Source organism: Ovis canadensis, chromosome 16, assembly GCF_042477335.2.
Source record: "Ovis canadensis isolate MfBH-ARS-UI-01 breed Bighorn chromosome 16, ARS-UI_OviCan_v2, whole genome shotgun sequence".
NCBI classification, from domain to species: domain Eukaryota; kingdom Metazoa; phylum Chordata; class Mammalia; order Artiodactyla; family Bovidae; genus Ovis; species Ovis canadensis.
The window spans coordinates 48572210-48593443 of record NC_091260.1 but is presented as its reverse complement, the minus strand read 5'-3'; the positions used below and the strand labels follow the sequence as shown (position 1 = coordinate 48593443).

Genomic DNA, 21234 nt, shown 5'->3' with positions numbered 1-21234 from the left:
AGAAAATAAAGGTGTTGTGATGGATAACTGTGATATTGATAATTACAGAGATAATCATCAGCTTTTTCATTAAGGCTTTGAACTTTGTATGATATTTAAATGTAACATACTTTAAATTTTTTCCTGAAGTCTTTTTCTTCTTTTTCTTGCTTTTTTAGCTTCTTAGGGTCTTTTTCTTCGGCTTTGGTCTTGACTCCTTGACTAGGATGGCAGAACATACATAAAACAGCATTTAGTTTCAAAACATAAAAAGAATAGTGTATAATGGAGAATTCATAGCATTAAATTTTTGTTAAATTTCATTTTCAATTAATTTTTTCTTAGAAATCGAGTACATTCACTGTGATAAATGATGACTTTTCTTAATGTAGAATATTCTTGAAGAGAGTACAGCCTGAGTTAAAATGGAAGTTTGAGATGGTCATGTTGAACAATATAAAATGACTGAAGTATAGTTTAAACATTGTTACATATCAGCAATTTCAGATGATCCAACCTATTCTTGAATCCCCTATATTTTTCAACCCTTCCTAAATAATCAAGTGGTTTGGTTAACATCATAGAAAAAACGTCTTTAAAAAGAAACATTAAAAAAAAATTTGACCATGCCATGCAGCTTCTAGGATCTCAGTTCCCTGACCATGGATTGAACCCGCGCCCCAGCACTGAAGGTGCTAAATCCTAACCACTAGACCATGAGGGAATTCCGCCCCCCCAACAAAAGAACACTTTTTGAAAGACCGATTTTCATGGTTTAAAAATTTATCTATATATTAATTTTTTTATACCTACTTAAAGTGAAGCCAGGGTTGTATCTCATGATACCAGCTAAAGTTAATTACTATAAGAGAAGTCAACTGGTCTAAGCTAGTGATTCTCCAGCCTGGTCACAAGTAGGATCACCTGGGAAGTTTTTTTAAAGATACCACTGCCCTTGTCTAAATCCTAGAATTTTTAATTACATTAAATTAATTAAAAATTCTAATTAATTAGGTTGAGTGAGACACACATATTTTAAAAGCTCCCAGGTGATTGAATCTGCAACCAAGGTTGTGAACCATTCCCCAGGATTAAATATGGTTGCTAGGAAAAGGCTGTGAATCTCTGTAGGAAGGAATTTTAAAAAGCAGAATATTTGTGAATAATGACAGTTTTTAATCACTGATATTAATTTTATTTTGATTACCTAAGATAAAGCTTTGTTTGTAACTGAGCTATTTAAAATTGAGTTTATTCACTGGGAAGTGAATTAGTATACACTGTCCGGCCCTAAGCTCTGCACTGTCCCTCAGCACGTTCTGTCTGCAGGCTTCCCTGGTGGCTCAGTAGTGAAACATCTGCCTGCTAATGCAGGAGACACAGATCCCATCCTTGGGTTGGAAAGATCCCTTGGAGAAGGAAATGGCAACCCATTCCAGTATTCTTGCATGGGAAATTCCATGGGCAGAGGAACCTGGTGGGCTACAGTCTACAGAGTAGGAAAGAGTTGGACCCAACTGAGCAACTAAATAATACAATCTTCTGTCTGCTGGTGTCCTGGGCAGTGATGGAGTCCCTGGCCCAGATAAGCACACTGGAGCAATCAGAACACACACAAATGTTAAAAAGGCCCCACACGTTCTCTTTAAAGATAGTTTATTGAAATTTATTAAAAAAAAAAATGCAATGCTATGTTAGAGAATACACAATTGTCTTAAACTCTGAAAACAAGAATGGGAAAGAAAATAGTCCCTATTGCATAATGTTGAATCAGCTGGGGCTTATTTTGCTTAAAGAAAAGGGCCAATGGATGACTCTGGGTTCCTAGAGAGCTATTTAATGGAATGTGGTGGCATTTCTACAGTAATATTAAACACAAAAATGCATTTAAAACTGTCAGGGATAGAAGTGACTTCCCTATGGTAAGGACTATTAGATTTTCTTTTCACGGAGCACTAAAAAAGGAGAATGATTCTCCTTTCACATTTCTGGTGTGTTTTGCCTGTAGAACTTGATCTTCATATATAAATAACAACATATTTCCCCCTCAGTTTCTTTGATCTTGACACTGCATCTTGTTCCGTAAAATTAGTTTAACAATGTTGGTAAAAAAATAAATATTTACTTAGAGTTCACTCATGCATTTTTTTTACCAGTACAGCTCAGAATACACCACTTACTATATTCCACCGATGTTACTTTCATCCTTTAACTGAACAATTTCTGAGATCTTTTTATTCATCTTTCTCTTTTCTTGAAAAAGTTAAAGGTGTTCTTGCTTTTAGCATGTATCAGATCATCTCACATACTCACTGGAGTACAAGAAAGCATTCTACCATGTTACATTCTATTTCAGAAGAATTTTCAAAAGGTACTCCTCTAGTATTAACTGATTTTAGATTTTCTTACAATTTTTTGTCTAAAATTAAATTGAAGCCTTAGGGAAAATAAAGAATGTCACTATTCACTGTTGACTGCTTTTGTTGTTGTTGTTAGTTTGAATGGAACCTTTGAGAATCTGATGCTTTTGTAAACGTATGACATAACTTTTAAAAGTCCTTTCAAAATACAATTCTTGCTCTCATTTTTTTCACAAGAAGAAACAATCCTCTTGAGAAGGACAGAGGAGGTTTGAAGCAGGTGGGTTAGGATTTGAGATACAAATTAAGCAATGTCTTCAAGACAAACAATGTTTGGGAAAAAGTAAAAATAAAGGGAGGGGATGAATTAGTGAGATCAATTGCTACCAGGCTTTCAGATATTTTCCCAGTGAATGAGAGAATAAATGAACATAGACATTGGTGGGTCACAGGGCAGAGGATGACCAGGGGACCAGAAGGACCACTGGGGAAGGGGGAAGGGAAAGGGAGAAAAGTGGGGGAGGGGAGAGAGAAAGAGGAGGAGGACCTGGGCTATCCATCCATTCACAAACCTGGCAGAGACAGCAGAGCTGGGATCAGGGAGAGGAGAACAGAGCCAACAGGATGGCACATAGTACAAACGCACCCCATTGGGGTTTTATCCAGTTGAATGTTCTTGAACTGTTTGATTTTCATTACTTCACTGTAATGAGAACATTTTAATTACCTTATCTCTATTGGGGGAGGAGGGAAATCAGAGGCATCCACATCATCATAAACTTCATCTCCCATGTCTAACAAAAGACAGAATAGCAAACGGTGAAACACTGTTAGTGGACATTTTGATATGAGCATTCAGTGATATTTTTAATATATTTTAATATAAAGGACAACATATTAATATATTTTGTTTGAGGACAACAAAATAACTTTCCCCGAGGTCTCTGTACATTTCTCCTGGATGCATCATCTATTCTTTAAAGGGGAAAGATTTTTCTCTTCCTTGATGCATGTGTTAAAATTCCCTCAGCAACAACAACAGTGACAATGATTATAACTACTGTTATCAGGAAAAAACCCTCAAGTAGTGACTGAGATTATTTGAAGATCCACAAGTATGATGAAAGGCAAGATCAGTTGATTGCTGACAAACAAGTCAATATTCCTGGCCATTAGCAGCAGGTAAAGATATTGAAAAAGTACTTAAGAAACTTACCTTTGGGGTGCTATGATAATAGCTATCATTTTACGTATATGTTATGTCTTTGTCTATGTATCTATCTACTTATCTATTGATTTGTCTATAACTCTTTTTTTACTCACTGATCTCTTCTTCATTAACTTTTACCTTATAGTAATATTACCTGTGGTACTACCTGAAAATAAAATGTGCTTGTGATACCTGACCATTTTGAGAATCAGTATTGATGGAAAAGTGGCTATGACCTTAACTGCCTCAGGGATTTTTCCAATCTGTAGACACTTTTCTTCCTTCTAGACTTCTTGTTATTAAAGTCAGGAGCACTGCTTCCTTTCTGTACCTATTAAGTTGCCCCACAGCAAATTAAGCTGAAGAGATGGCTTAACAGGAGTACAAATGTTTTGAGGAATGCTTAGCACAGAAAGCTTAAAATGCTCTCTAATAGTGGCAAGAATTCGATTTTCTTTAACTCCCCCCTTTTCTGTATATATGTACATACATATACATGCTGTATTTATATGTGCATATTTTCCTTCCACTCAGATTAACTAATTTCACAGCATAAAAACTTGTTCAGCTACCTGAACAATCTAGAATAAATATATAAAAAATAATGACATATCACTGATATTCAGAAGAGGAAAAATTACTGTTCCATGCACATGCACTTGAGACATAATTAATAAAGACAAAATCAAAACGAGCAATACATTTGTACTTAATTGATCACATTTGTTCCATTTTATGCCTACTCTTTGTGGAGCTAAGTTTTTTGAGTACTTTTTAAAAATTGTAAGTTAAGGTATAAGTTCACCATCAGTTATTAATCAATTTGAGCTAGAGACTTACATATTTTCAAATTGTTAGATGAAAACAAAGTCAGATGAACAGTATGGAAGAATAGATTATCTCTGTGTTTGGTTTGCTTTTTCAATTTATTTATAAATTAAAATAAACTTTTTGAAAACCTCTGAATATACTTGCAGGATATTTTATTTTGTTCGAAGAAAATTTCAGAAAAATCCTTTAAGTCTCAGCAAGGGTAAAACATAAGATGATCAAAATTGTACAAAGGAAAAACTATTTGACATTTAGCAGTGAAAAAATTTCCAAAGACAATATAAACGATACATTTTTAAAAATCAAAGAAATTTAGATTCAGAAGGATCTTGGTTGCACATAGTGTGGCACGTGTTTAGAAATCTTTTTGCAGAAATCTAATACATCAAACTCTAACTAAATTGGGGTGGGATCCATTAGGATTGTTGGGGCCATCTCTACTCATTTGTCCCTTTCTCCATAGTGATCCTGTGACTGGGAGAACACTGGAAAATCACTGAAAGTTAAAAATTTCCTTTTCCCACTATTTTACTTTTGAGAAGCTGTGACCATCCCAGGTGAAGTTACTTGACAGAGTTACACAATTTATTATTTTCAGAGTCAGGACTTTAATTCGGATAGCGTGACTAAAGCAATCATTTCTGCTACTCTATCTGCAGGAAGTGAGATTTAAAATATATTAACACAATTAGTTTTTATTACTTACCCACTTGTTTAGGAGGAGAAGGGAAACTGGAAAGAAAATGAGAACATAATTATAGTCAGACCAATATAAATACAGAAATTGGGTCTTTTATTTAGGAAAGGCATGAATAAGTAACAGCCTTGAGGCTTATGAAGGCTAGTTAATCTGTTGAGTATTATTCCTTTCTCATCCTCCATTTCTCTGCTGAGTCCCAAGTTTTTGTCAAGCAATTTGGAATTTAGCAAGACTTTTTGTGAACTCTGGTATTGGCCAGACAAATCAAGAATCATGACATCCAGCGGTTTATTTTTCTCACAGCCATTGGACCAATGTTTTTGAATCTGTTCTATGAAGTTTGGGCATATTATCATACCAGAGTAAATGAAATGGTCTAAATATTTCAGAGTCATTGCAGAGTAGCTCCGGACGAAAACAGTTTGACTCAAAGAATAGAAGTGTAGAGTCACAACAAAAGTCACAGGAATCTTCATATGACCATATGGTCATATGCCACAGTATGACATAATATTGTTTGATAATATGTACACATATATCCCCAAACAGAAGAAAGGTGAATAAGAGAGGAATAGCCACTGAAACTAGAGAGTGAGAACTTATTCATAGAAGTGATTTGAAATCAGGATTGGGTGACTTTTAGTTGCAACAGAAAAAGACCTTAGTTTTTATTACTTTCTGAACTTTAAACACACATACCCACATAACTGGAAGAATGGTGCACAGTTACACTGAAGTGTGAGAGGTCATTAGTAAAAGTGATTTAAATCAGAATTAGCTGGTGTGTTATTGAGCAAAAAAAAAAAATTTGCTCTTATTTCTAAGCGAGGACTACATTTGAGTAATGATACATGAAGAGAAGATTTGCTACGTTTACTTACAATTTTAAGTATCTCGCTTATTGAATGTTGTTTTAGCGTCTCACGAAAGGATTTAAAATTAGGAATTCTATGTGTAATTGACATCTTATAAAGACTTCTGTTAAAGTGAGGTGAGTCAATTAGCATATATAAAACAATGAAAATTTGAGTGTACTTAAGGTCCTTCAAATTTATACACATGGAACTTATACTAAAGGATTATTTTTGTATAGAAAGATAAAATGTATGCTTTAGTCTTATTTATACAAACTGAAGATACTTAGAGTAATTTTAGTATAGGACAAACATGTAATTCAAGTGGAATTAATATATCATTATTGTGAAAGTTACAAAGACTTTAGATACTGTATTTAGAGAAAAGAAATTCCAAATTTTGTACTTTTTTTTCTATAAGTTAACTTTTAAAAGAGAATGTATATTTTGAATAGTCAGTATAAAATGTTATATAGTAAAATGCAGTGTTGGAATTCTGACCTTTTAGATGTGATTTACAGCTTAAAAAAAGGTCCTACTGAATGGAGGGTGAGTGTATGCATGTGTGTGTGTGTGTATGTTTGAACGGAAAACAAAATACATTTTTGATGTATATGATGATCTTATGTAAATGCATGAGTTTAAAAGTGACACAATAAATGAGACTAGAATGACTAATAGAAAAACACATTAAAATTTCTTAAGACTGTCCAAATTTGGTTATCGGTTATAAAATATTAGTAGCATTTGATTAAATTATTAGTGTAGTTATTGTGCACTGGATTTGGTGGTTGTTTGACTCTTACGATGAACCTTCATCATTGTCTGACTCAGAGTCTTTAGGTTTCTCTCGTATACTTTTCTTTTTGTCATCTTTTCCCTTTAACATCTTCAAAATCCCCCAGGACCAGGTGTTACTCTTCTCTTCAACCTGTAGTGTGGAGCTTTGGAGCATGCAGGCATTGATCAGATTTTTTATAATTATACTGTGTTGATCATTCAGGCTGTAAGCTACTTATTGTATTCAACAAGATGAAGCTATTAAGTTTATAAGTCATGGTCTTTGAATACTGCTGTGACTAGGTAAATAGTAGGCAAGTTATTTTCTCCTATTTGGTAGATTTATTAAACCTTGTTTCTTAAACCAGTGAGCTGAGTCAAAAGTTTTAAACATCAATTTAGCTTTACTATGATTAACAGTAAGTTGTTATTAGATTAAAATTTTTAAATATGTATTTAAATTTAAAAATGCACCACTTGAAAAGTTTAAACACCTGAAGGATTAAGTTTTCAATATTGCCACATATAGCCACAGATAAACATATGATCTCAATTTATTTGGATTGCTTACAACTTTGATTATTATACAAGGGCTTCCCTGGTGGCTCAGATGGTAAAGAATCCACCTGCAGTGCAGGAGACCTGGGTTCAATTCCTGGGTTGGGAAGATCCCCTGGAGGAGGGCATGGCAACCCACTCCAGTATTCTTGCCTGGAGAATCCCCATGGACAGAGAAGTCTGGCGGGCTACAGTCCATGGGATCCCAAAGAGTTGGACGTGACTGAACGACCAAGCACAGCACAGCACATGATTATTATACAAAGGCTAGCCATGCAACTACAAACTTTCCAGAGATTGTCACAAAAATGAAGTATGGATTGATAAATAAATGATTGGGAAAGGTTTGAATACTTGTAACCCTTACCCCTTTTCCATTTCACTCTTTTTGACATAGTTGTCAAGGTTCCAAGTGGTATATTCCAAATAATATACCACTTCATTTGAAGTGTGGTATAATTACAATTCCTCATTTGCCATTGCTATTAATTAAACATTTTTGGTTATGTAACAGGGAATGCTACTTTCTGCTTTTTATTCTAACTAGAAATCAAAACTAGTGACAATTTTAGTATATATAATACTTTGCAAAGAGGCAATTAAGCTGATTATTCTTACCCATCAGCAGCATCCTCTTCTTCTATCCCATCATAAATATCATCATCTGGGGGAGGTGGGAACATCCCTTCATGTGAATTAGGGGGGAAAAAATCTGTTAATTTTGTAATTTGGTCACAAATGCTCACTCAAAATTTGATAATAAATGTCTTATGCAGAAATAAGATGTAGAAAGCATCTTGTTTTCATATCAATTATTTAAATTAAAGTAGCTTTATTTTCCCACTCTTACACAGAAGTAAATTAATTTTTAACATCATTTTATAAGGAATTCTTAGAAGTGAACTGTAAAAATATGAGGGATGATATAGAGTACTGTGCACTGGAGGTGATATAAGTGGGGGAAATAACTGAGAAAAAGTAAAATTAAACAGAGGATGGAGTTGAAATTTATTGTGGAAAAAGAAGGGAAAAGTTGATAAGAAAAATTTAATTAATACTAAGGAGACATTCAGAAGAAAGCATTGATCAAGATGTAAGTAAAGGAAAGCAAATGAAAAGTGACTCTCTAAGCATTGATGGGAGCTGGGACAAAGAAAAGAACAGAAGGTGACTTTTTCATTTCTTTATTTCATTTCATCAAAGGAATATTTTAAAAGTTAAACCCTTGCTTGATTTGTTATCCTATGTTTGCTATTTGACAAATATTTATTTAACCAATGTTTACTGACTACCTTCTTTGTAAAAATGTGTATAATAAAGTTGAAATTAGATTTTTAAGATGAGAATTTCAGCACTGCTAGGTATTAGCAACCCTTATTTTGTTGATGGGATAATGAGAAGTCTTTAGGAGTCATAGCTATGGTGATTATGTAAGGTATCATCCAAATAGGGACATTTCTGAAAGTGAAGGGGGATACTACTAGAAATTGTGCTCAGACAACTGCGCAAATCAAGACTGCCCTGGGCACATGGAAGTGGAATCACCCTATGACCCATAACGTGAAAGAAAGAAGTGACTTGCTCAGGGTCACTCAGTGGCCAGGACTGGACTCCATGTTATTGATTCCCAGTCTATCTTTCTTTCTACCACATTAAGATCCTCCTCCTTATTTGCAAACAAGAGCATTTTGTCAGTAATATATACAAGAACGTCGAAGACTTGAGAAACTGATAAAAGCGGGTAGCTTACCTCCACTTCCACTCTGACTGTGGCTAGGAGAAAAAGAGTAGACATTAATTGATATATTAACTATTTAGCTGTCAGGAAAGGAAGTACATATGGAGCAGTTAAATGAGAGAAAAGATAACATTCCAGTCAACAGTTATCAGGATGTTATTTACAATTGTCAAGATATAAAAACAACCTAAATGTCCACCAACAGATGAGTAGATAAAGAAGACGTAGTGTATATACACGATAGAATGTTATTCAGCCATAAAAGAAGAATGAGATTTTGCTATTTGCAACAATACCAGTGGACCTGCGGGGTATTATATTTAGTGTAATAAGTCAGAGACAAATACTGTATGTTGTCACTTATATGTGGAATCTAAAAAATAAAACGAATAAATATTACAAAACAAAAAGAGACACAGATTGGAGAACAAACTACTGGTTATCAGTGTTGGGGTGGGGGTGGGAGTTTAAGGAGTACAAACTACTATGTATAAAATAAATAGGCTATAAGGCTGGGTGGCATCACTGACTTGATGGACGTGAGTCTGAGTGAACTCCGGGAGTTGGTGATGGACAGGGAGGCCTGGCGTGCTGCAATTCATTGGGTCGCAGAGTCAGACATGACTGAGCGACTGAACTGAACTGAACTGAAGGATATATTGTACAGTGTAGAGAATATAGTCAATATTTTATAATAACTTTGAATGGAGTATAACTTATAAAAACACTGAATCACTTCTATACCAAAACTAATATAATATTGTAAATCAGCTACTTTTTAATTAGAAGAAAAGTTATTAGATGTTATATGTGAAAAGGAAGAAAAATTGTTCCTTATTGTAATAGATGAGTAGTAACAAAGCAAAAAACAAAACAAAACTAATAAGGATCAAGTGAGATTCAGTACTCCATAAAATTTTCTAAACAATGATATTGTTTGTTTCTAGCATTTTACCATAAGGCAATATTCAGATTATATAGTATTACATCACTCCATAGATGGACTTATTAAAAAAGGAGAGTATTATTCTAGAACCGTTGCTGCATTGAATTCATTTTCCTCTCAATATCTTATAATGACAGCATTTAACTTCTAGTCCAATAGCATTACATTTTTTTTTTTTTTGCAGTATAGGATTCTGCATTACATTTTTTACAAGAGAATACTTAAAAAAATTTTGAAATCCTATTCATGGGGCCACTGTAGAGTGTAGCTCCTAATTCCCTAAATCTCTCTTTCTATAACATTCTATACCTCCCCTCTTTTAAAATTGTTTTCTTGCCCATTTCCCCACTAAATTGTGAATTATGTGAAAGCAAAGGAAGTCATCTAGTTCATTTTGCAGAAGAAAAATTGAGGCTCTGAGAAATGAAGTGATATGACCATGTCCACTTTGATTAACTGAAAAAATGAAATAATCTCAGTGTCCTGCTTTCCTGTATGGACGACATCATTTTTACTACACCTCGCTGTGCCCTCTGTGTCATCATTTTTGCCTTTTAGATAATCTTCCAAGAACAGATATCTGATATTACAATCGCATAGTATATTTATACAACATATGTGATCCTTAACCTTTAAGTCAGAATAAATTTAAAGTCTACCGCTAATCTAGAAATAAAAAGTATTTTCACTAATGGAACTTTGGAGAAAAACATGTTATAAATGTCTTAATATACAAATAGAAATGATTTTTGATGAAGCTTAAGTATATTTGCTACTTGCTTACAAACTATTTTCACACTCACTGTCTTTAACGCTTTCCTCTGAGCATGAAGTAAGCATTTAGAATTATGAGAAAAACTGCAAATTTGGGTTGGCTGCCACTTCTGGCAAATACAACATATTCCACCTTAGAGACTTCATACCCAATTTCCGAAGAATTGGGTGATCACAATCAGGAACAAAGGTCCTATATATTATTTGAATTCTAGAGCAGTTCTTCATTTTCTCTTTGGAATATAAACCATTGATCTGGTGAGCTAGAGGGAAGGAAAGGAGAGTGTGAGAAAAGACAAGGAAAGAGAAAGAGGAAAGGAGAAATGGCAGGAAAAAGGTTGGGAAACACACCTAGAAGAAAAGTTTTTTATATGGTGAAGGAGCGGTATTTGTACTTGTAATTTCCTTTTGTTCAACTTCTCACTTTTATTACAAAAAACTGCTTCACTGAGAAGGAAGGGAGAAGAACAGCTGCCAGGATCTGTGCTTTTTAAGCCCCCTGTCTGCTCTCAGAGCGTGAGGTATTCAGTTGGATCCCCTAACCCTGGAGAAATTGGGAATGAGTTGGTCAAGAACCTCCAGATAGGAGCCAGGAGGTATATGGGGGAGGCAGAGGAAAGGCTGGTGCTTTCTCTTATTCTTGCCGGAACAAGCTGCCAGCTATACTCAGCATCTCTCCTTGTTCTACTAAGGACAAAGCATGTTCTGTTATAAGATCTCTGCCAGCAGCAGCTGTAGTTAAAAAAAAAAAACAAACCACAAAACAACTTGTGTAGAAGTGATGTCTCTTCTTCCATTTTCTTATTAAATATGCATAAAGAAGGAATCAGTTCAGTTCAGTTCAGTTCAGTCGCTCAGTCGTGTCCGACTCTTTGCGACCCCATGAATCGCAGCACGCCAGGCCTCCCTGTGCATCACCATCTCCCGGAGTTCACTCAAACTCACGTCCATCAAGTCGGTGATGCCATCCAGCCGTCTCATCCTCTGTCGTCCCCTTCTCCTCCTGCCCCCAATCCCTTCCAATGTCAGAGTCTTTTCCAATGAATCAACTCTTCGCATGAGCTGGCCAAAGTACTGGAGTTTCAGCTTTAGCATCAGTCCTTCCAATGTAATAGATGTTAGTAAATACTGTGGTGATGTACTTGTTTAAAATATTAATCAGTGAAGCTATACACTTCCTCTAACCCCATTTTATTAAACAGAAGATCCCTTTTCTGCTACATGTTTACTAACTGGAGATGTCTCGTAGAGTTGTGGAATGTATGGTGGTGGTGGTTTAGTCACTAAGCTGTGTCCTACTCTTTGAAGCCCCTGGACTGAATGTAACATGCCAGGCTCTTCTGTCCATGGGATGCCCCAGGCACGAATACTGGAGTGGGTTGCCATTTCCTTCTCCAGGGGATTTTTCCGACCCAGGGATCAAACCTGGATCTCCTGCATTGGCAGGTGGATTCTTTACTGCTGAACCATCTGGGAAGCCCTGTGGTATGTACAGATTAGTTAAAATGAAAAAGGTAATGGCATTAATTTGGGAAAGTCACTTATTATGAAAATAATGCTTCATTTTAAGGATATCCCTTTTTTGTGGATTTATTTATTTTTTATTTTCATCAGTGTAAATATATATATATGTATATATATATATATATATATATATATATATATATATCACTGCTGCTGCTGCTGCTAAGTCACTTCAGTCATGTCTGACTCTGTGCGACCCCACAGATGGCAGCCCACCAGGCTCCCCCATCCCTTGGATTCTCCAGGCAAGAACACTGGAGTGTGTTGTCATTTCCTTCTCCAATGCATGTAAGTGAAAAGTGAAAGTGAAGTGGAGTTCTTTAATTCCAAAATAAGAGAAATTGTGTGTGTGTGTGTGTGTGTGTGTGTTTTTAAGATAAAAGACAAACATAAGGTATAGTGAAGTAGTTCAGTCGTGTCCAACTCTTTGCAACCCCATGGAATATAGCATGCTGGGCTCCTCCATCCATGGGATTTTCCAGGCAAGAATACTGGAGTGGGTTGCCGTTTCCTTCTCCAGGGGATCTCAGGCAGACTCTGCCATCTGAGCCACCGGGGAAGCCCAACATAAGGTATATATACTGATAATATACATGGTAAGACACACTCATGCCCAGAAAATTCTGTAACTCTCAGAATATGGCCATTTGGAACTCTGATATCAAATTTGACATTTGCTAACTTCAAGGTAGGTCAAGGTGTTTCTTATCGCTAAGGTCAATTTACAATCTGTAAACTCCAGTGCATACATGGGATGTTTTGATATGTATTGCATAATTTATGATCACAATATGTTAAGACAGCATTGCTATCAGTCATTTTAGAATGATGAACTGCCAGAAAGCAATATAGGTTTAACTGGTGCCATAAGCTCAAAACCATAAAAGGGAAATTTAATTCTTTATATGTTTCATAACTATTAGTATTAATAAATATTAATATATTTCTATTTTGATCTTTTTACATTTTTAGAATGCTTAATAATAAAAGCATTTTTTACTTTGAAATTTGAGTTATAAAGAATGCAGACACATTTTTTTCTCACATGAAGATCTTGCATAGATCATGTGGGGAGGTTTCCCTGTTTCACAAAGTGGGCATAGAAAAATGAGGATTCTTCACTGGGTTGGAGATTTTCCTTCTCCTTTTCCTTCAGTTTAAAGAGATTATGGCTCTACCAGGAAAGGGAGATATTGGAGGAAAGAAGGAATGAAAGGAGAACAGAAAAGGAAGAAAAAGAAAGAACAAGGAAGATCAGAGCTAGGAGAAAGAGACAGAAGAGGAAGCGCTATAAAGGGAGCTGGAGATGAGAAGGAAGAGAAGGAAAGTACGAGAGAGAAGTTTGCCCTCCCCTTTGATTCCTCTAGAAAGGATGTCTTGATCTGTCCCTCTGCTCCAGAAAGATGGTCCTGTAGTTTTTCCAGGGAAGGTCACAAGGTCCAATGGAAAGTTGAACCCTTAGTTGATTGCTGGGGATCATAGCTGATTGAGCTTTTACATTTTTACTCTTAAAGAGCAAAGTTGTCATAAAAAAGCATTTCTATTTGTTATATTTTCAAATAACAATGACAAATATATTTAGACTCAGATTTCAGAGAAAAGTATTTTATATTTTTAGAGCTAACTTTTATATCTCATGCTTCATAATTTACAAAGTCATATGTATTCTAGGCATATCCTTAAAGTCAAATCAGAATGAATATTGCAAAACAGTATTTTGGATGGACACCATATCTGCCAATGGCCTATTACATTTCAAGCAGTATTTAACACAAATAGCCAAAGAGTAAACTGAAAGACTATAGAGTTTCAAAGGAGTTATCATCCATATTGAAGTGATTGTAAACGGTAATTTAATTTAGTGATAGAAAGTAGTAGGAAATTAAGAAAGTAAAATTCTAGCATCTTAAAACTCACAATCTCTGACAAACAGATAGTTTGATTTGCTTTCCGATTTATTTTTACGTATACCTGCTAACATTTTCCTGCTCTGCAACGTCATCATACACTTCCTGGTCATCTTCAAAAGGTCTTGATGGAAGAGTGCTGAGACAGCCTTTTTTCCGTTTCAAGGAGTCATAGTCAATCTCTACAGCTGTTGTTTTAATATAGCCATCTACCAAAAGGGGAACAATTTATGTTCAGATAACTGTAGTTTAAATATCATAGAGTTGTAAATAAAATATCAATGATACACTTTCTTTTTACATTTTCCCTTTATTTCTTTGCTGGCAATTCTGACTTAAAGACTTGTTGACACATGCTTCACTGTGCTTTGTCAAAGTCTCATGATGTTGTGCTTTTGGGGTAAGTCTGGAGTCTGTTTTCAAGGTTCTAAAGTGATTCAGAAGAAATATTTTTGCTTTTTAACATCCATGAAGAATCTAATACTCTTTACTCCTCCTTGGGATATTATATTTGCATTTTTTCCCAACTAAAAATATTACACAAATGAGGTGAAGATGGAGCTATGCTTGTCATTTAAAATCTTCCTATTTTTGTCTACTCTGTAACATACTTCCAACTTAATGCTTATGACTAGCTTTGGAAGAATTTTCACATTAAGATTGGCTCAAAAGAAAACACTTTGAAGTCTTAGAGAAATATGAACTTACATGACCCCCTGGCTGTTCTGCCCAGCCATTTTCCTTCAGGGTTGTCTGTTATGCGAATTATTTCAATATTCTCTCCTTGCTTGAAGCTCAGTTCATTCTTTCCTCCTTTGACATCACAGCAAGCTTTTGCTTGATGGATGACTTGAATAGGGCCTGTTAGCTACAAAGAGGGGGAAAAAAAAATCACAACCAGCTTCTTACTATTCAGGAGATCCTTAAGGAATGCAGTTTTGAAAGACTAGGTCCACTACTTGCTAACCTGCTTATTACCAACACTTATAGGTTTGAACCAGAAGTTGAGGGTGAATGTTATTTCTGGTGAGGGTTCTTATAGGAGGGGCTAGGGGAAAATTGCAGAGGTCAGACAGAGCCAGCAAAAATAGGTAAGCACGTGTTCAGGGGCCAGGAGAGAATGGCAGTGATCTGTTAACCTTGGGAACTCTGTAGAAGATTTGAAGAGGAAGTGACTAAAAATCAAACACCACTTATATATGTGACATGCTGGGTGCTATGTGTTTTTATGGGGTATGCTGGTGTTCTGCTTACTAGACAGAGGTTATTTCCCTCTCTGCTTTGTGCAATTATTCTGATGGTTCTCTGCAGGCTTAAAATAGCAAGAGAGAGAGGGTTAGTAGTGGTGGTAGGCTGTACTTGTGAGAAAAACATTTTCTTTCCTTTTTTTTGACTTCAAGGTACTTGCTATCTATAAACTTGGAGTAGACATTACCTGTTATAAACAAGATAACAGTTTAGAAATAGCTTTGTGAATAAAAATAAATAGCAAACCAATATTATGTGATGTTTTAATAATTAATATCCTGAAGAGTACAGTGGTTTCTTGACAGCAGAGGAGTAATCTAGTTTAGAGCCCACGAATCCTAAAGTCCTAATTTCCTAATCTTTTGTCTTTTCAACAGAATTTCTTGAGTCTTTTGATATGCAAATATACATCATGATTTTTGAAGAAGCTCTACTTTATTTATTGAACTTGTGATATGATGAATTGTGAGATACCATCATTAATTATATACTACCAAGAGAGTAAACTAGCTTGATTTAAACTTTGATGTGCCAATAATGTTACAATGCATCCTAATTTTGGAATTTTAAAATGTGAAATATTTTGTCATAGAATTAATGAAATGTGGAACTGTATAACAGTTCTCACATTTATTTATTTAATTTGAACATCTATTAACAATTTTGTGAAAGGAATATAGCGTGTGAAGTCCTAGTCTTGATAAATGTTTGAGTTCATGTTTGGTGGTGTGATTTCATATCTTATCTTTTTCTTACTAACAAATATTATTTGAATAAATGAGTGAAACCATCCAAAATTGGCTTCTCCAAAAAAAAAAAAAAAACCCACACCCAAAAAGAAAAGCTTTACTAATTCCTTCAAAACTATAAACAACCTCTTCATAAAAAGTATGTTATAAAGATTTTCATTTAAGAAATTAATTTTCCATGTTTTCTACTTGAAAACTATGAACATTGGTAGCCATACATTCTGCATGAGTAAAATATTTTAATAGTCATATTGCAATCTTACTTTTGCTTATATATAGTAAGCAAAATTGAATGAGAGCCTATAATAGATACCACATATCATTTTATTTAATCCCATAACAAACTTTCAGGAGAAATATTGTCTACTCACTTTAAAAATAAGAATCTGAGGTTCAGAGAAGTTTAGCAATATGTCTACTATTATATAACTCACAAATGCAGCTGGAATTTGAATCCACATCTGTCCAACTGACTCTAAGTTTTACATTTTCCCTGTGCCTGCTGTTGCTTCTTTATTTCACTATAGTCAATATACTGGGAAATTATATATAAGCCAGGCTTTTATAACTCAAACCATATATTAATGCTCTGGAGGAACTAAATATTTAAAGGAAACTTGATATGAATCCTTTTCAAAGTGAAGAATAGTTTTGTGACTAGATAATCACTCTAAATATAGCTGACATACCAGACCCATACCAGATGGGCCGTGTCGTTTAAAGCCTAGCCAAGAGAGTATAGCCTGCAAGTATAGTGGTGGTGGTGGTAGTAATGATAGGAGGTGATAACTGGTGATAGGAGTCATCCAGCTAGAATGAAAGATCAGAGAAGACAGAGATCAATGAGGAAGAAGGAGAAACAGAAGGTATGAGAAGTCAGCATGTACATAGGCTTAAAGTAAAGGCATAGATGTGAGTCAGGTCTAGACAGCATCAGTCAGGGTGGCTCACGGAGTTTTATTGAGATGAGTCTGCTTAATCCAGACAGTTCTGTCCCATGCACCATGATAATACATGCCACAGGGATATGTATGTGTGTAGTCCTGAGCCCATATTCTTTAATCTCTTAGTTGCTCAGTCGTGTCCGACTTTTTGCGAGCCCATGGACTGTAGCCTATCAGGCTCCTCAGTTCGTGGAATTTTCCAGGCAAGAGTACTGGAGTGGCTCGCCATTTCCTTCTCCATGGGATCTTCCCGACCCAGGGATCGAACCCAGGTCTCCCGCATTGCAGGCAGACTCTTTACCGTCTGAGCCACCAGGGAAGTAGGTTAATATGAAATGCTCAGTCGTGTCCGACTCTTCGTGACCCCTTGGACTGTAGCCCACCAGGGTCCTCTGTCCATGAAATTTTCCAGGTACGATGAAACACATAACAAGGAGAGTCAGAATGGATTTGAGTAACTGAGTATTCATTCACCCAACTGACATAAAATTTCTTGAGCTCCCACCATATTTTGTTTAGATTTTATCCAGATTATAAGCCACATATTTTATTTGGATTTTATTGTATTGCATTTTTAGTGCAGGGATAATGGAGTGTAGCAGACAAAAATATTACTGTTATGAAGGAAGTTACTCTTTAGAAAACAGTGATTAAGTAGTTGTCCAACCATATAAGGTTTCAAAAAATGGTGCCCCTTTTGTGTGAAAGTTATAAAAAGAGAGGTTACTGTTTTTCACCCATCAGCAAGCAAGCTCTTACTTTAAATTTCTTCTTTATTTCTTGTTCTTTCTTTTCTCTCTCTTTCTGTTCTTTTTTCTCCAGCTCTAATCTCTTCTTTTCCTCCTTTTCTCTTTTCTTCTCTTTTTCTTTGGATGTGTCTCTGTGGATAAAAATTTGGTTGTTTCAGCACCTGCAGGCATTTATGTGTTAGGGCTCACTATTTAGAGGTTCCTACCCCAAACAGAAGATAGTATGTGGAATAGAGGTTAAGGTACAAAGCTAAGTCCTGTCAAAATTCCTGGGTGTGTGAGACTGTTCCTAAAACCTGCAGGAGGCATTCAAAGGAGGATGCCTTCCAAAGGTCCTGCTACTTTTACAACCCCTGAGGGCAAGTGGAAGGCATTGTTTTAAAGGTTCCTGCAGCCTGTCAGCATGAATACAATTAAGCACCCCCCCATCCCACCCAATCTCTCTCACAAGAGTACGCTCACTGGTACAAGTTCACATATACATATTCACTTGTACTCATAGGTACAAATCTTCATTTAGAAACTTTACTCAGAATTAGCTGAATTCTGGGTGGGGAAGATTAACATATTTGAATCAACAAAAGTTAAAATGAGAGAAAATGCTCATTTTTATTTTCACTCATTTGCTAAGAAATTTCTTAATCCTGGCCTGCCCAGAAACCCATTTGGGAACTCTTTTTAACATTTTTCTTCTTAAGCAGGTTAAAACTTTGGCATCCGGTGCTGTGTTAAATCGTCTCTCAGAGTACTGCCTAGGTGAGGACATTGTAATATATACACAAATTCATTTGCCCAGACACCCTGAGAGCAAGAAATACAGATTCCTGGCCCTGTAACTCCTTGCCTGTGGGCTGTCTAGTGGGTTGCAGGACTCTGACCTCTCACACAATGGCATTTTAACAGAGTCCTCTGTAAAATCCTTAGACAAGAAAGGAATCTTTAGTCCTTTGTATTGAAATAAAGGTTATCATTATATGCCCGTCACTTGAACAGTTGAACTTTCCCCCTCCTAGTATTGAATATCCATTCATTCTCCCTCATACAAATTATTATATTCATCTAAGAAGAAAAATATCATGGTAAAAGAAATGTTGCTCATACATGTCTTCATATGTTTCTCCTTCACTCTCTTGTTCCTGTCAAGAAAAACATTAATAGTGATTTACTGCAATTATTCAATAAGGGAACAAATATATACTACATTGCTCAAATACTCAGTAAAACAAACATAAATTTGTGTGTACATTTTACATATTTAATTTTTTTTTTCCTTTTTGGAGACAGACTGGGAGAGGAAGCACAGAAAGATTTCATTTTATATCTTGCTATGTAATTCAGATTTGTAGCCAGGCTTCAGTTTCTGTTTATCATAACAAAATTACTGAGTCAGTGAAATGACTGGGGTTTAATGTCTCAAGCATTTCGGGTGAAATAAGATTGCAATGGAAAAATATCACCATTATTCTTAAGAGTTTTCATTTGTTGGTTTATGTCAGTAGAAAATAAATCACAGCAATTGTTACATATTCTAGTTATAGCAACATAATATGAGAAGAATAAAAAAAGAGAAACTAACCTCATCTAGATTTCCAGTACCTGAAGTATTTAAAAAAAGGGATAATAATTAAGAAGTGCTTTAATAAAGGATTGTTAGATGTAACATAACATAATACTCAAAACAGTTCATGTTAACAGAATCTATACTTTACCAAAGGTTTAGAAGTAGATAATAGAATATGTGGTTTAGATCCTTACTATGGCTTTTCCAAACCTTGTAACTTGTTGTAAAATCATTTCATTAGCTTTCATAAAATAATGCAAAAGTGAAAAAAACTGAAGACACTCTTTAGTCTCTTTACAAATGGACGCTGAAAGCATCCACATTTGTTTTTCTGGGGCTTGTGTGGAACACAGGCTTTACCAGAAAATCACAGGTTCACACTTTCTGACTCATTTGTTCCCAAGGATTTGCTTTCATGTATCAAAAAAATCAAGTTAATTAGTTTTTTAAAAGATATTTTACTGCTCAAGTGTTTAATAATATCAACAAATTTTCAGGTATTAAGACATCATCTAAAACAATAACAATAAAAACCATGTGGAACTGATATGTGAATGAAGAGACCAGTAGAATAGAACAGAGAGCTCAGAGACAGATAAAATTTACATACACACAAATAGGAACACACATTTGTTGTTGTTTAGTTCCTAAGTCTTGTCTGACTCTTTTGCAACCCCAGGGACTGTAGCCTGTCAGTCTCCTCTGTCTGTGAGATTTCCCAGGCAAAGAATACTGGAGTGGGTTGCCATTTCCTTCTCCAGGGAATCTTCCTGACCCAGAGGTCAAACCCAGGAACATTATGTACACACAAACACACCTATGTATGAAAACACACAAACACACCAATAGTTAATATAGTAAATGTGGTATTATAAATTAATGAGAAAAGGGTGAATTTCATAGTATCATAGTGGGAAAACTGATTTTGTACATGAGAAAAAAAATCTAGGTTTCTACTAATTCCTCAGAAGTGGACTGCAAACAATCAAAGACCTAACTATAAAGGATAAAGTTCATAGAAGAAAATAGAAGATAATATTTTTATTTCCTAAAGATAGGAATTCTTACATAAAACTTTAAAAGTACAAAGTATTAATAAATTCGATTATATCAAAACATATTTATGTTCAATGAAGGACAGTATGGACTAAATAGACAATGGACAGAATGAGAGAAGATATTTGCAATTCCTAAAAGCTGCTGCTGCTAAGTTGCTTCAGTCGTGTCCGACTCTCTGCAACCCCATAGATGGCAGCCCACCAGGCTCCCCCATCTCTGGGATTCTCCAGGCAAGAACACTGGAGTGGGTTGCCGTTTCTTTCTCTAATGCATGAAAGTGAAAAGTGAAAGTGAAGTCGCTCAGTGGTGTCCGACTCTTAGCGACCCCATGGACTGCAGCCTACCAGGCTCCTCCATCCATGGGATTTTTCAGGCAAGAGTACCGGAGTGGGTTGCCATTGCCTTCTCCACCCTACAACTGATGTGGTATTAATATCTGGAATACAAAGGAACTCCTGCAAGTCATCCAGAAAAGGATACCAACCCCAAGAAAAAATGGTCAAGGAATTGGAAGTAGCAACTTACAGAAGAGAAAACCACAAAGGCTAATAAACAAATCAAGGTTTTGAACTCAGTAGTAAGCTGAGACATGAAATTGAAGCAAGACATTTTATACACAGAAGATTGGAAACAACTGGAAAGCTGCCTCTGCACTGGTGAAAGGCGAGCATCTTGGAATCTTCATGCCCTGGGATGGGACTACACACAGATGCAGCTCTTCTGGAAAGTACTCCAGTACTACTCAGTCAGAATGAATATGCCA

The 21234-nt window shown here is 35.6% G+C and overlaps 1 protein-coding gene across 3 annotated transcripts in view; it reads right to left on the bottom strand.

Annotated features, from left to right (window-relative positions):
* Positions 1-21234, bottom strand: part of FYB1 (FYN binding protein 1) — a 172546-nt gene that overhangs the window by 14597 nt on the left and 136715 nt on the right. For 2 of the 3 annotated variants that reach the window (XM_069555984.1, XM_069555985.1), the window contains exons 5-15: positions 19428-19447; positions 18953-18987; positions 17862-17982; positions 14870-15029; positions 14226-14370; positions 9023-9045; positions 7891-7957; positions 6741-6878; positions 5087-5112; positions 3067-3133; positions 111-201 (exon numbers count right to left, since the gene is read on the bottom strand). In XM_069555984.1, the coding sequence (XP_069412085.1) occupies positions 111-201; positions 3067-3133; positions 5087-5112; positions 6741-6878; positions 7891-7957; positions 9023-9045; positions 14226-14370; positions 14870-15029; positions 17862-17982; positions 18953-18987; positions 19428-19447 (893 nt within the window). The remainder of the gene's footprint in view (positions 1-110; positions 202-3066; positions 3134-5086; positions 5113-6740; positions 6879-7890; positions 7958-9022; positions 9046-14225; positions 14371-14869; positions 15030-17861; positions 17983-18952; positions 18988-19427; positions 19448-21234) is intronic. The other variant, XM_069555986.1, reaches the window with a different exon arrangement.